Here is a 16,893-nt window from a genome sequence, read left to right on the forward strand (position 1 = left end):
AGTGCCATAGTTTATATGGAATTACAATTTCAGAAATATGCTTTGTTTGACATGCACATTGTTTTACATTTTTTTAAAGTTCAATGCAAACCTCAAATGATTAAAGATGAACTGTTCCCCCAAAGTTCATAAGTGTCCAATTATTATTTTAAAAATATAGTGATAGTAAAGCCACAAGTGGAATCTTCCTAATGTCAGAGGGTTTCTGCTGTGTGGGTTCTCTCTACTTGTTCTAATGTTATTACAGGTTCTGAGTAATGACACATACACACAACAAAAACCTATGGAATATAATCTCAAAACTGAATGGTAAATTATCTAACACAAAATATGCATGTATATTTTGCACGTATCTCTCTTTGTATAATGATATATATGTAGATGATAGATAGATAGATAGATGATAGATAGATAGATAGATAGATAGATAGATAGATAGATAGATAGATAGATAGATAGATAGATAGATAGACAGGCAGATGTCTAAGAATGACAGATACATTCACACATATTCTAGCCATAACACCAATCATGATAGCATTAATTTAAAGATATTCCTAGGTTAGGTGTTAAGAATAAGCACAATGTGAAGAGGAAGAACATGCTAACACAGGTGCACACACACATAAACAGACCTTTACTCTCTGTCACACACACACACACACACACACACACACACACACACACACAGTTAAACAAACAACACACTCATATTGTACCTTGCAACAAAACTTCTATAAATTTGTAAATACATTACATTCCTTTGATTGAAGAAGACATGAACAAAAGTGTCATGAGGAAACATAAGGAAAAAAATCTATAATAAAGAAAATCATTTGAGAGAAGGTAAACATTCTAATGCTCTAAATAGAAGATATTTGACCAGAACGTAGACCTAATAGAGATCAACATTTAAAACAATGTGACTGAGATAAATCCTCACATCTCCTTGCTACATCTTCTTTTCCATAAAATAATTTGATATTTACTTCAGGATGCACCCCGTTTGTCCATTCTCTTGAAGAAACCAAACCTCCATTCTCAGAACAGTGCTATTCTAAACATATAACTGAAAACTAAGATTTTCTTTATTAAAATAAATACAACCTTTGATTCCTTATATATCACCTGAGACTTTTTTGCTCCACAGCTTCCGCATGGCATTTTTTACCTCTGCATTCCTCAGTGTGTAAATCAGAGGGTTGAGAAAGGGTGTACAAATTGTGTAAAACACCGATATCATTTTGTCCATAGGGAAGGTGGTTGCAGGACGCGTGTATATAAATATGCAAGGCACAAAAAACAAGATGACTACGATGATGTGGGAGACACAAGTGAACAGGGCTTTTTTCCTCCCTTCAGCACTGTGGTTTCTCAAGGAATACAGAATGATGACATACGAGACCATGAGCATGAGAAAACTCACGGTGCAAAGGGTCCCACTATTGGCCACCAGGAGAAGGTTGATCACATATGTGTCTGAACAGGCAAGTTTCAACAGTGGCTGCAAGTCACAGAAGTAGTGATCGATTTCATTGGGACCACAGAATGGTAAACTCAAGGCCAGAAATATCTGAACTGAAGAATGCACACACGATCCCACACAGACTATGGCCACTAGCATCCCACAGACCTGGCGGTTCATGATGGTCATATAGTGCAGAGGCTTACAGATGGCTACATAGCGGTCAACAGCCATGAGGATGAGGATGAAGATCTCTAGTGAGCCAAATAAATGGAATGTAAAGACTTGTATTATGCACTCACTGAAAGAAATAGAGGCCTCTTTCCTCAGAGAATCCACAATTGTTCTAGGAGCTACAGTTGTAGAGAAGCAGGTGTCAGACAAGGACAAATAGAACAGGAAGAAGTACATTGGACTCCCAAGTGCCTGGCTTGTCTTGATGGTAGCAATGATGAGAAAGTTACCCAGTAATGTCCCTATATAAAAGAACAGGAAAATGGCAAGCACTAAGTTCTTCCTCCTAGGGTCCTGTGTCAAGCCAAGGAGAAGAAAACTGGTCACATTAATATTCAGCTGCATGGTTCATGAACGAGAAGGAAAGAGCATGAAATGTGTCTTCTGCAAAAGAAAAAGGACCTAGTTTTACCAAGTGGCATGATAGATTATTTAAAATAAAAGTATTTCTTTCTCATAAATATATTCTACATCTGTGTTATTAAACTGTTGTTCCTACTCTCTGTCTTTAATTCCAAGAACTTCATTAGAGTCACAAAATATGGTAAGAGTAACACTTTCTCTGCAACATCTTCACACACACATTTACTGACTTTAGAATGGTTCTGATTAATTTTGCAGTTCAATTAATGTAAAATGAAATGTACACTTTCCTTTATTATTTGTCTTATTGTTTCATGGGCAAACATTCTGGTGGGGCATCACTTATCTATTATTTATTTTTCTTTATTTAGAAAATTCTGAGTATCCTTGGAAGTGGTCAAGTAAAGTTCCCTGGGCGTTACTTTCTATAAAATTCTTATTTTCCATTAATGTTACATTATCTACAATTATAAGTATTACTATAATCATTTCAAGATATGATCCTTTGAAAGAAAAACAAAAATGCCAGTGCTCTACAAATAATCTGATAATATCTTAAAATATTCTCCATGATATTTTGAAAATGATGTGTTTAGACAGAAAAGAATGTTCCCTGATAGACTGTTAAATATCTCAATGTCTATTTTTTTCTACTTCTGAAAAGCATACCTTAGACTATTCATATGCTCTGAGAATACATTCAAATGAAAGGATATTTTATATTATCTAATGGTACATGTTTGCAAACTAAATATCCTCATATATAGGATACTTTGGTGATCATTGCCAAGAATTTGTAGGATCAGATCGCAGTTGTCATCTACAGTAAGATATTTTAATAATCATGCATCTAAAAATTCCACTTTCTCAGGCAACAGGAAAGTTTCAAAAGCAGGATAGTATGGTTTTAAGAGAAAGGGATGGATGGTCTATATTTGACTTTTTTTGTTCAACCTACTTTCAGACCTGGAAATTTTTATGATCCTATCGAAGTATGAAATATCACTTCTTTAAATAAAGTCTACTTTTATAATGGGGGAAATTTTAGAACAGACTTTCAAAGTAAAAACTTTTCTAGCTTTTGTTTATAAAAATGTCATTATCATCATACAAACTGAAATTTAATATATTTTTGAAGGCCCAATTATCCACAGTGTTCTTCTTATCCCTGCTGTACCTGCAGTACATGGTCTATGGTGAGAATTATGAACTGGTTGGTCTAAGACAGAGTCTTATAACTGAGACAGATACAACTTTACCTTTGTATGTTTGGTTCACCGCATCCTTGGAAATTGTATCATGTCACCCAGTTTGAAAGATATCTTTCTCTCACTAGTTAAAATGAATTAAAATTTATTTAATTTTATTATATGGTCACTTAACCTGCATGTGTATAAGTACACCGTTTGTGTGCCTGGATCCTGAGAAGCATGAATGCTTTGCCTACATGTGTGTATATTCACCACATATATGCCTGGATCCTGAGACACATTAATGCTTTTATTGCACATGTGTATGTATGTTATGTGTGTTCCTTCTTCCTAAAAGCTGAAACTGACTCCCTGAAAATAGGTTTAGAGATAGTTGTCAGCCACTATGTGGGTGCTGGGAAACCCAGTTTTTCTGCTAGAGCAGTAAGTACTCTTACCTTCTGAGCTATTTCTCTCTAGTATTTAAAAAAAGTTGAAAATGTCTAATCAAGTTATTCATTTTGGGGTGCTAGGGAAGTTCCCAGGAATCCACAAGGATGACCCAAGCTTAGACTACTAGCAATAGTGGTGACTGTGCCTGAACTGGCTTACCCCAGTGCTCAGATTGGTAAATACTTCCAACTGTCACCATAGAGTCTTTCTCCAGTAACTGATGGAAGCAGATGCAGAGATCCACAGCCAAACACCAGGCTGAGTTTCAGGAGTGCAGTCGAAGTGGAAGAAGAGGGATTCTACGAGCAAGGGGCATCAAGATCTTGATGGGGAAACCTACAAAGACAACCAATCCAAACTAGTGGGAACTCATAAAATTTAGGCCAACACCTGAGGAGCCACCACGGGACTGGACTAGGTCCTCTGAATAAGCAACAGTTGTGTAGCTTGATCTGCTTAAGTGGCACCCTGGCAGTAGGATCGGGATCCATTCCTGGTGCATGAGGTGGCATTTTGGAGTACACTTATGGTGGGACACCTCTCACAGCCTGGGGGTTAGTGGGTGGGTGGACTTGCCTCTACTGAATATACCAGGCTCTGCTGACTCATCATGGGAGGCCTTAACTTCTCGTAGGAGAGAATGAGCGGGTGGGTTGTGTGGGGAGGCTGGAGGAGTTGGAGAAGGGAAGAGGGGGATCTGTGATTGGAATTTTAAAAGAAAAGTTAAACAGGACTTATTGTGAAAATAAATATTTATTTGCAATGTATGATCTCTGGCAATAACTGAAACCATAAAGAAAAATAGTTTTCATATCTAACTTTCAAAATTATGATTAATGTCTTCTTTATTTAAAAAATGTACAAAATGAATAACTAACCTGAGGACCTTGTGGTCTTTCAGATTAATTTATGTAAAAAAAAAACCACAATCCCATTGAATACTATATGATTTTAACCGTTTCATTGACTTTATAGGTTAGGTTTGTTTAACATTGATCTGTATATTGTCAATGGCTACAATGGAGTTATTTTTCTTGCACATACAGGCAAATATTTAAAAATAAATTAAAAATCATAGATTCATATTTCATTAACAAGAAAATAATTGTGAGTCTTCATTAATTACTTAGTGACTAGAGTAATTAATGTTATCTTCCTTCCTTGGTCATTATTCCATCTATACTACAGTTATCTTAAAGCTTCAATCAAGAAACTTCCTGTACAAAGACAGGAACGATTACCTTTTGACAGACAAAAATTGATTTGCATCTCTCTAAACAGAAGAGTTGTACAGTCTATGGATGAGAAGGTGAGAATCTAAAATGATTCATTTGTAAGAAACAAAAGAACTAATTTTCTGTGTGATGTGAAGAATTGTTTAAAGCAAAATATATTTTAACTGAGAAACACTCTAATTGTAGTTTATCTTTATAGTGACTTTTTAGTAGTTTTATACTTCTTCATAATTTTATGCATTATTGGTAAACTACAATTATATGTGCCTTTCAAGTAGCTTCCTTTGTGGAATTAGAGACTTGGACATCTATGTCTCTTCAGTATTTGTTGCTTTTAGTACTAAATTCAGTGTCATTAGCAATATAGAAAGTTCTTGATGTTTCAATTGAAATATTCTCCATTTTGAATGCAGTGATGCCTATCTAATATTGTTAATATCATTCAGATTATGAAGACATTCACATAACTAATGTGTTGATGATTTTTTTAATCTATTGTGTACAATAGATGGCAACTACATTCATAATTTATAAAGCCAAAGGCAAGAGCTCTAACTGAAGCAACAACAGAACTGAGATTCATCAAAACATCTTAATCAGTTCCTAAATGGCTCAGAATGGAAGGTCCCATGCTTAATCTAGCATGATATGCTGACGTCCAGAAGAATAGCTATCTTAACATTGCAAAATGAGACATCAATCCTTGATATTTGTAGCAAGCAAGGAGACTTAAAAAAGCATCCTCTCCTTTGACTGCTCTGAGTTTTTTGTTTTTGTTTTGGATTTGTGGTGGTTGTGGTTTTAGTCTAGGTTTTTATTTATTATTTTTATTTATATTTATATTTTGAATTTATGTCTGTAAACCATATCTGTCCCAATGCCTCTCCAAAAGTAGTAATAACTTCAATTCCTCAGATTCTCATCAGGCATTAAAATGTACCTCAATGTCCTCAAGATAAACAGCACCAGAATACAGCATAACTTCTAGAAACAACTGCACTTACCTCCACTTTTCAAACAAGATGAAGCAACTTTAGATTTGCTGCATTGGCTAAAGAAATAGTAGCTTCTAGAAACAACTGCACTTACCTCCACTTTTCAAACAAGATGAAGCAACTTTAGATTAGCTGCATTGGCTAAAGAAATAGTAAACACCCAGTATGAAGGTGTTGGAGGTGATGGAGAAGAACTGAAATAATTTCAAACCAGGAAAGGCAGAGAATACAGGAGGGTGGAAATCAGTGTCTGATGGCTCCTTCCATGGGTCTGCATAGTACTGAGAGCCTGCAGTGGGAAGAATCTGCTTCTCCAAGATGCTATGTTGAAGAATCACCTGTCCTGAATTCAGTGACACTGGCTTTATGCCTTTCAGAGACTCTTACACTTTACTTACATGCATAGGTTATTATATTCTAGGAATACTAATTGGCTGCCTAAATTTCTTTAGCTTGTAAGAGCTTAAATTATAGAGCTACATAACAACCTTCCTCAAGTCTCTCAAGCTGTTACTTAATCCCATGATTCATGCTATACATCAAAAGGAGCACTGGGAAATAGCCTTGGGCAGAGAATTCACACAATTCAGCATATTTAAGGTACACTTTCTGTATTTAGTTCCTCAGTTGTCAGGAAATTGTCTATGAAATAATTCTTTGAGTCTTACTAGACAGACAGCAGGTGCATTATGAAGGGCTTAGGCATCATAAGATGATACCAAACATTTGTGAAGAATCAGCTACATAGTGAGATTTCAGGAACAGCCTCATACATGATTATTTTATTATTACTCTTCATTACATTTATAATATGTATCCTTACTGTTTTAGCTAGTCTGAAGTTTATCTGTGAAGCAGTTAGTCAACTTTTTAAAGTTACTCTCAGGTGTATGTCTATTGTAAATTGGAGATTTGTAATGTCATTCTAGAAGCATGTAAAGAATATTCATACAATACTAATGATATATAGTACTCTGCTCAAGTATTGAACTTGCTCATAAAAATTCTGGCAGAAGTTTTTCAAGGTCATTATTCCATACTAAACCTTTCTACAAATTTTAGTTAGATGTAATATAATGTCCTCTAGGTTTTAGGTGCACCTGCATCATTCTTGGTCAGTCTAATTTCTTTTAGCTACTTTACATGAAAACATTTGGTAATCTTTCTATACTTTAGCATCTCAAGAAACAACCATAAACTTTAATATACCAAATGCATCCTTCACTTTCCACACTTAATGATGGACTTTCGCATACCTGTTTCTTATAAGAAATTCATTGATTTTAGAGAATTGCTTTATTCCAAAGATAGTATACTGAGCTGTTAAATTTAATGCTTCTTTTCCAAAGGCTAGAATAATACTCTAATCATATATTCACACAGTGCATTCAAACATATTAAAATATACATATTTACCAAATTTGTAATAAGGTTTCTCCGAACTCACAATGTGGAAGCAATCTCTCTCGCCTGTTAGAGGACTGGCTATAGGAGTCTCACCTGTCCAAAACCTTTTGATAGCAGCTTTCCCACAGGATACTGAAAAAAAAAATGTTATTTCTGCCCTCCAGAGGGAATACATTAACACATAATGGTACAAGACATTGACATAGCAGGTAGCATTATCACCTAAAGTTTCCCTTCTTCAGCTAATCATAAACATTCCAGAGGCTACAATGCATCTAATTTGCACTGTCTCTTTAAACTATAGCAATATTAAATGAGTCATCTTGAATTCACTAACAAGACAGGTATTATGGAACAGAGGTATTTTCATTTGTATTGAAGTTGACAGAGAAGCAAAGGAAACATATGAATAGGTAGTGAAATTGACAGTGGCAGGAATGAAAAAAAGAGAAAATATTATTGGTATGAGAGAATTTGGATCATGACCCTGCCTCCATGTGCTGCCCTAAATTAGCCTTACAATGTTGAAGGGGCAGGCAGGAAGAGATTAAAGCATAAGCAGTGAACTTGCAAGGTATTGACAAATATCTTCAGGGAGGGAAGTGTTGAATGATGAAACCAGAACTCTGTTCTATGGCCTACAGAAGATACCTTTTAAGATCGCTAAATTGTTAACAATTTCTCTGAGGATTAGTATGAATACAGAGCTCTGTATCTCACATTAAGTAAAAAGCCTTTCCATTTGTTTTACAAACCCATGTCACTGAAATCAGATGGTTCCATTTTCAAGGTCTTATAGATAAAACAACTGAAATACTATTCAGAAACTTGAGGTAAAATGAATCAGAACATGGTATAGAAAAAACAAACAAACAAGACCAATAGAGTAAACAAGCTAGAGATATCTCCAGCTACTTGTAGAAAGGAATAAGTAGAGAAAATGAGGGTTTTGAAGTTATAATTTAAGAAAGCAGTCAGATTTCATAAAGAAATTCTGCAAATAGTCTCTTGGGCAATGGGGTGTGTTTGGAGAGAATGCCTAGAGTGTCAGGGCATATAGCTTATGGTTTGGGCCATTGTAAAATAGTGGGAACACAAAAGAGAAAGAAGAAGTGTTTCTGAGTTGGAAGGCATAAAGCAGGCAGACTTAGCAGTGAGGGTCTGTAAGCAACTGCAGCAGTCAGAGGAGCTTCTGGGGCATGTAAGAGCCTCTCCTCCAGGAGATAGTCAGTCCTCAGATCTTACTGTTTCACTTGCATCACATTTTCTTTCTCCTTCTGGAGTCAGGCTGCTCTGGTTCGGATGTGAAACAGGCTTTTCTCCTACTAAGAGGGGTCTTCACACTCAACTGGTCCAGAGAAGCTCTCTAGTCCTTGCCAAAAGGTATTATCCTCCTAATGATCCATTTGTAAGGAGATGAGTGGTGAAGGACCATGATATTTTCAAATCCATGGTGTTATGAATTACTTCTTTACTCCCGCCTCTTGCCATGCACGACTTCTGGCTTTCCCCCTTCCCACTTCCCCCCTTGCCAACTTGAAGTAGCCTCAAGAATTCAACACTCTTGTCCCCCTACTTGTTCTCCTAACTCACCTCTTTTTATAATAATCAAAATAGAGGAATGTTAATATTCTGACCAGTCCCTTGGGGCAGCCCTGTGTCTGACATAAAAGCCACTTTTGAAAGAAAAACTCTGCCCCTTTCTCCCTCTCTCTTCTGCTTTTCCTCCCACGAGGTGTGCACCTCCCTCCCTCCCTTCCTTCCTTCCTTCCTTCCTTCCTTCCTTCCTTCCTTCCTTCCTCCTCCTTCCTCTCTCCTCTCCTCCCTCCTCTCTCTCTCTCTCTCTGTCTTTCTGCCTCTTTTTCTCTTTATTATAACTTTATTATAATAAACTCTCCACATGGATGCAGCGTCTGGGTTGTATATTATTGGCCGCCATGCCTGCATGGCATGCATCTGCCCAGCCCCCACTGCATCTGCCCAGCATGGTTCCCTGTTTATCTTTACTATGAGATGGCTTTCAAGCCTAGAGGGAGGGAGGCTGGATTATCAGACTATGTTTAGCATGATGATGGGCTCACATCTGTATGTATATTGACCTATATTTACAGGTCTCTTAGATAAAACAACCTGATTCCTCTTCTCAGAAAAACAAAACAAAAGCAAAAACAAACAACTTTGCTTTTGGTATTCCCAGTGTGGGACAAGGGGATCTTTTTCACCTTTGCTGATCCTCATAATCGGGCTTTATCTTTACAAAAAAAGAAGGTGATGGATCGGAGGGACTTAGAATGACATATAATTCAGGATTCGATTATGCATTCACTGAGGAGATAATAGAAAGAAAAAGCATAAAATAGTTTTATCTTGGTCACTCAAAGATAATTCTGGCAGGACTTACGGTGTGGGGTTCAGTGATGTAAAATCAGATGTTATATTTAGAAAATGCTACAAGAATCAAAGCCTAAGAAATAGTTCACGAAAAGGTGAAAGAGAGGGATATGTTGGAAATTTCTTAGCCATCAGAAGGAAAGGAGCTTTTCACCTTGGTATCTGTTTGAAGTGTCTTACACCTAAGAACTGAAGATTGTTGCACAACTAAATTCATGGTAAAGTTTGCCTATATGTTGACAATATTCTTCCTATAAAGATCCTTAAGTAAGAATGGTAAAATAGCCTATTAAAGGCAGCATCTGCTGTCCGTGAGTTCAGACTTACTCCTTTCCTATCTGTAAGCCTGTCCTTACTGAATATCTCACAACCATGATGATGAGGTTAGTTAGAGTCACAACATATGCTCAGGCTTTCTTTTAGCATTTTATAGTAAGTATTAGTGATTGAGCAAGGCACTCACCTTCTCTGTTAATAATGTACATTGACAAGATTGCCATTGTTACTATGTTAATCTTATCTATCCATGAGCATGGGAGATATTTCCATTTTATGACATCTTCAAGTGCTTTCTTCAAGGACTTAAAGTTCTTGTCATATAGGACATTCCCTTGTTTAGTTAGAGTTACCTCAAGATACTTTACATCATTTGTGGCTATTGTAAAGGGTGATGTGTCTCTGACTTCTTTCTCAGCCCTTTTGTCATTTGTATATAGGAGGGCTACTGATTTTTTTTTTTTTGGTTAATCTGTATCCTGCTACATTGCTGAAGATGTTTATAAGCTGTATGTGTTCCTTGGTTGAATTTTTGGGGTCACTTATGTATACTATCATGTCATCTGCAAAAAGTGAAAGCTTGAGTTCTTCCTTTCCAATTTGTATCCTCCTGATCTCCTTATGTTGTCTTATTGCTCTGGCTAGAACTTCAAGTACTATATTGAGTAAGTGTGAGGAGAGCAGACAGCCTTGTCTTGTTCCTGATTTTAGTGGAATTGCTTTGAGTTTCTATCTATTTACTTTGATGTTGGCTGTTGGCTTGCTGTAAATTGCCTTTATTATGTTTAGTTGTGTTCCCTGTATTCCTGATCTCTCCAAGACCTTTATCATGAAGAGGTGTTCGATTTTGCCAAAGGCTTTTTTCAGCATCTAGTGAGATGATCATGTGTTTTTTTTTTCTTTCAATTTGTTATATGATGTATTACATTGATAGACTTTTGTATGTTGAACCACCCTTGCATGCCTATTTGATCATGGTGTATAATTGTTTTGATGTGTTCTTGGAGTCTGTTTGCCAATATTTTATTGAGTATTTTTGCATCAATGTTCAGATTCAATGCAATCCCCATCAAAATCCCAACACAATTCTTCACAGACCTGGAAAGAACAATATTCAACTTCATATGGAAAAACAAAAAACCCAGGATAGCCAAAAGAATCCTGTACAGTAAAACAACCTATGGAAGCATCATGATCCCTGACTTCAAGCTCTACTGTAGAGCTACAATAATAAAAACAGCTTGGTACTGGCATAAAAACCAACATGTGGACCAATGGAACCAAACTGAAGACTGCAGCTAGAGTTTTCCTGCCTTGCCCACAGTCAGGACAAAACTTTGTCACCCGCCAGTTCCAAAGCCACCCAGACCCAGCCAAGTAAACACAGAGACTTATATTACATACAAACTGTATGGCTGTGGTAGGCTTCTTGTTAACTGTTCTTATAGCTTAAATTAATCAATTTCCATAAATCTATACCTTGCCACGTGGCTCGTGGCTTACCAGCATCTTCACATGCTGCTTGTCATGGTGGTGGCTGGCAGTGACTCCTTCTGCCTTCCTGTTCTTTCTTTTCTCCTCTCTGTTAGTTCCACCTATACTTCCTGCCTAGCCACTAGCCAACCAGTGTTTTATTTATTGACCAATCAGAGTAATTTGACATACAGACCATCCCACAGCAGAAGACCCTGACATTAATCTGTACACCTATGAACATATGATTTTCTACAAAGAAGCCAAAACTATGCAATGGAAAGGAGAAAGCACCTTCAACAAATGGTGCTGGCATAACTGGATGTCAACACGTAGAAGACTGCAAATAGATCCATATCTGTCACCTTGCACAAAACTTAAGTCCAAGTGGATCAAAGACTTCAACATAGATCCACTTACTCTGAACCTGATAAAAGAGAAATTAGGAAGTAGTCTTCAATGCATTGGCACTGGGGATCACTTCCTAAATATAACACCAGTAGCACAGACACTGAGAGAAACAATTAATAAATGGGACCTCTTAAAACTGAGAAGCTTTTGTAGGGCAAAGGACATGGTCAACAAGACAAAACAACAGCCTACAGAATGGGAAAAGATCTTCACAAACCCCACATCTGACAGAGGGCTGATATTCAGAATATAAAAAGAACTCAAGGAATTAGACATTAAAAATGCCCAACAGTCCAATTAAAACATGGGCTATAGAGCTAAATATAGAATTCTCAACAGAAGAATCTCAAATGGCTGAAAGACATTTAAGGAATTGCTCAACATCCTTGATCATCAGGGAAATGCAAACCAAAATGACTCTGAGATACCATCTTCTACCTGTCAGAATGGCTAAGATAAAAAAAACACTGAAGACAGCTTATGTTGGAGAGGATGTGGAGCAAGGGGAATACTCCTCCACTGTTGGTGGGAATGCAAGCTTGTACAGCCACTTTGAAAATCAATATGGTGTTTTCTTAGAAAACTGGGAACCAACCTCTCTCAAGACTCAGTTATACCACTCTTGGGCATAGTCCCAAGGAATGCTCAATCATACCACAAGAACATATGCTCAACTATGTTCATATCAGCCTTATTTGTAATAGCCAGAACCTGGAAACAACCTAGATGCCCTTCAACTGAATAATGGATTAAGAAAATGTGATACATATACACAATGGAGTACTACTCAGCAGAGAAAAACAATGACTTCATGAGGTTTGCAGATAAATGGATGGAACTAGGAAAAATCATCCTGAGTGAGGTAACCCAGACTCAGAAAGACAAAAATGGTATGTACTCATTCATAAGTGGATACTAAATGTAAAGCAAAGGATAACCAGACTGCAACTCACAACTCCAGGGAGGCTACCTAGTAAAGAGGACCCCGAGAAAGACACAGGGATCCTCCAAAGACAGGGAAATGGATGAGATCTACATGAGCAAACTGGGGGAAGTGGGGTAATGAAGGGCAAGGTTGGGGGAAAGAGAGATTAGAGGAGCAGGAGGTCCCAGCTAGATCAGGAGCAGAGTGGGAGAATGAGGAGGTAGATACCATGATGAATGAAGACCCCAAGAGAATAGGAAGAAGCAGAGTGCTAGAGAGGTCCTCAGAAATCCACAAAGATACCTCCACTGTAGACTACTGTCAATGATCGAGAGAGTGCCTGAGCTGACCTGCTCTGGTGATTGGATGGCCAAACACCCTGGCTGTCATGATAGAACTCTCATCCAGTGTCTAATGGAAGCAGATGCAGAGATCCACTGGCTGAGCCCCAGGTGGAGCTCTGGGCACCCAATCAGTGAGAGAGAGGAGGGATTGTATGAGCAAGAGATATTGAGACCATGATTGGAAAAAACACAGGGACAAATAGCCAAACTAGTGGAAACACATGAACTGTGAACCAACGGCTGACGAGCCCTCATGGAACTTGACCAGGTCCTGGATAAGTGAGACAGTATATTAGCTTGAACGGTTTGGGAGGCCCCCAGGCATTGGAGCCGGGACCTGACCTTGGTGTGTGGGCTGGCTTTTTGGAGCCTGGTGCCTATGCTGGGACACTTTGCTCACCCTTGGTGTAGGGAGGACAGGACTGGACCTGCCTTGGTTGAGTCTATCAGGCTGGGCTGACTCCCCAGGGAAGACCTTGCCTTGAAGGAGGTGGGAATGGGGGGTGGATGGGGGAGGAGGGCTGGGGAGTGGGAAGTGGGAGCACGGGGGATTCCGTGGCTGATATGATTTTAAATTAGTTATAAAATAAAAATATATATTAAAAATATACCTTGAAAGTATGTTTTCCTTTCTTTCAAGCTAAAACTTTATGGTGTAAGCTGAGAATGCTCAGGGGTATTTCTGTACATCACTGGAATATTTCATAGGTGTGCTTCATGACTTTGAGCTAAGCAAAGCTCCCTACCCCATATATCTACTACGATGATTTTTCCGTAAAATATGACCTTCAACTGCACATACTCAAGAACATGCTCCTTAAATGAGAATGCTTAAGAGTGGATTCATCCTGTTGGTCAAGGAGGGCAAAAATACCACAGTAGAGGGTTTTCGTTATGTGCTAGATATTTATGACGGAAGACTGTGTGTGTTTTTATACACAACCACATGAATGCCATGAGGGAGCTTGAGCATGATACTATGAACCAGAACAAAATATATGAATAATAAACATGTGTGGAGCTGTCATAGATTCCAGCAAGGAGTCAACTTCTATTGCTTTGTTAAATAGGTGTGATATGTATGTCAAATGCCTTCCAAACATTTTTGTTCATGTCAATTAGCTATTGTTATCTTCAACCTTGTTCATGAAGGAAAAAACTCTTTATATAATGTGTAGCAGTCATAAAGAGAATTAAAACTGATTAAGAGACTGATAATAGGTAAATATTGCTTCGGGCTGGAAGCCAAGTGTTCAGAAAATTATCATACTCATACCAACCTTTCTAAGCTTTAAGGCACATTAAGGAAAATGTAAGAGTTAAACAAAAGTAGCAGAGTGTCGGGGCATAGCATTCAGGGCATAAATAGATGTTTCTGTGGTGATATAGGAAATGATTGGCTTGCATTCCCACCAAGGAAAGAGACTAAACAAAAATTCCATGGATTGTTGGTGCTATCATTATCATAAAGAAATAAAAAACATTGCTAAATGAATTTATCACAAATAAAATTTTAGAAAGAACACAGAAAAGTAGTAAATTATTCCCAGTTCAATATAATTCTCAATCTAATACGATAACATCATATTTATCCCCAAATTGCATATCCTAAAAAAGAAAATAAGACATACTATGTGTTTCTTCTTGTGGTATGTTTTGCTGAATAGCAGTCTTTTGATGGTGCAGACACTTCTTTTGACCACTCTTCTAAACCATCAAATCTCTCAAGTAGGAAAAAGCATGCATGGACTCATGATGCTCACACATGTGTGTACAGCATACATTTACATACTCTGCTTTATCACTGAATATCCCACTGTTCCAAGGAAAGATGTCAAATAGCATCAAGTAATTAAAAAAAGCACATGCATAAATAATGATAGAGATAATTTTCTTTTGGAAGGATAAAATATTTCACTTAATATGCTAGTCTTTTGAACAAGTGCATGGGTGAAGCAGTGATTTAGATGTGTGCACATTTTGAGATAAACATAAAGAGGAGTTCTTGACACCACAGACAAACTATGATGTCTTTAAGATTCTCCCCTTCCCAATTCCTACATGATGCTAAGACAGTAAAAGCTCAATCAAAGAACTGTGTACAGAATAAATCCTGAAATTCTTATCAAGGAAAGACTAATGCATGAGTAGAGGAAAATAGCTAAACAAAGGGAATTAAAACATTGAGCTGGGAGAGAGAATGCATAATGGCAACACTTTATAACACATGGGAGAAACTATAAGTGGATCAGCAATATCTGTGTAATGGAGAAAACAAACATGTGATATTTTACGAGGAACTGTGAAAAGGCTGGACTCCATTCTCTTTTTTAGGTAAGTGGAGACATCTGCTGATTGATTTCCTTTTTCTAAAAATTGGTCCTCATATGACTTTAGGTGACATCAGTTTATAACATAGAATTGGAAGCACAGTAAATACAGTGATATAAAATACAAATAAAAGTTGAGGTTATAACTCAGTTATATACTGCAATTAACACAAACATATAAAATCAAAATGCCTTTGAGTGTCACTTGATGTGTTTATTTATCCCTTAATTTTTGTGAGTAATTTCTCACAAAAATAATGTCAAAAATTATGTTTATTTTATGAGAACATATGTGTATTATATTTATAGCCTGACTGAATTACATTGTGAAGAACTAGTTTTTAAGAGGAATTGCTCTCAAATACTGGATTATTTGGAAAAATGTAGAGGAATTGGAGATTTTTTTGCTTGTTAATTGGTTTCCAGAATCTTCCTGAAAAGTAAGAGCAGGAATGTGGTTATATATAAGGCATGGACTCTCAACCACAGTAACCAGAGCAAGCTCGGCTGAGGGGATGAAGGAAAAATGCATTGGATCTAGGAGAAATATCAGTGTGCATTCATACAGAGGACATCACAGGAAGAAAGAAGAGAATGTGAAAATAAAAGCACACTTCATGAAAGTGTCTCCTAAAATTAGCCCTCTTATGACTTCAATTCATAAACTGAGATCTTCCAGCTGAAATATTATAACACTACACATGCATCGTAAAAAAAATACTCTCATGACTATTGCAAACTAGTAAGGCATAGACAGGAAGGAAGAGTTACAAAGGCAGTATGCCCTGATGAACTCCCCAAATCCCAAAGCAGGTTTCATAACACCATTATTATTCCAGCATAGTGAGGTATGAGGTTATAGCTTTATAGTCAAATAGGCTTTAGAAGGGTAACCAATGAAAGAGATGGAAATATGGAAGCCTAATGTGGTCAAAGTATACTATATACATAGATGAAAATGCCTTTATGCAGTCCAGTATAATGTATAATGAATGCATGGCAATAGGAAAAATTTTAGATATAATAAGAGTAAAATCAAGTAAGTGAGAAGGTTGGATTAAATTAATAACAAAACAGGGTTTATGTAATATTTGAGACAGAGAATTGAAGTGGCTAAAGGGGTGATTCACTTTTAGTGTGTGTGTGGGGTCAGTAGGTATGGCAGAGAATGGAACCTAGAGTTTTCCCATCCTAAACACGTACTCTACCAAACCAAGGCCATTCTTGCAGTCTTCTCATCCACCTGACCACTTCAGGACTAATTTGTGCTTTCTAGAGTGTGCATAGCAATAAGTTGTTTCTTTGAATCATAACCCCATCCCCCAAAACACATATATAGCTTGTGCTTTCTGTGATCTTCCAAATGATAGTTGACCTGGGAACACTGGACCAAAATCACAA

At 37.2% G+C, this 16,893-nt stretch overlaps 1 protein-coding gene across 1 annotated transcript; it reads right to left on the reverse strand.

Annotated features, from left to right (window-relative positions):
• Positions 1-1,117: 1,117 nt before the first annotated feature.
• On the reverse strand, positions 1,118-2,044 carry LOC114683708 (olfactory receptor 4C16-like). Its single transcript, XM_028858014.1, has one exon. It carries the CDS (start codon positions 2,042-2,044, stop codon positions 1,118-1,120), a length of 927 nt encoding a protein of 308 aa, XP_028713847.1.
• Positions 2,045-16,893: the final 14,849 nt, after the last annotated feature.

This window comes from Peromyscus leucopus, chromosome 4 (genome assembly GCF_004664715.2).
Source record: "Peromyscus leucopus breed LL Stock chromosome 4, UCI_PerLeu_2.1, whole genome shotgun sequence".
Classification (NCBI taxonomy): Eukaryota; Metazoa; Chordata; class Mammalia; order Rodentia; family Cricetidae; genus Peromyscus; species Peromyscus leucopus.

Bases quoted from the DNA above. Each gene is read 5' to 3' on its own strand.
- LOC114683708 (XM_028858014.1), bottom strand. From the start codon at position 2,044: ATGCAGCTGAATATTAATGTGACCAGTTTTCTTCTCCTTGGCTTGACA.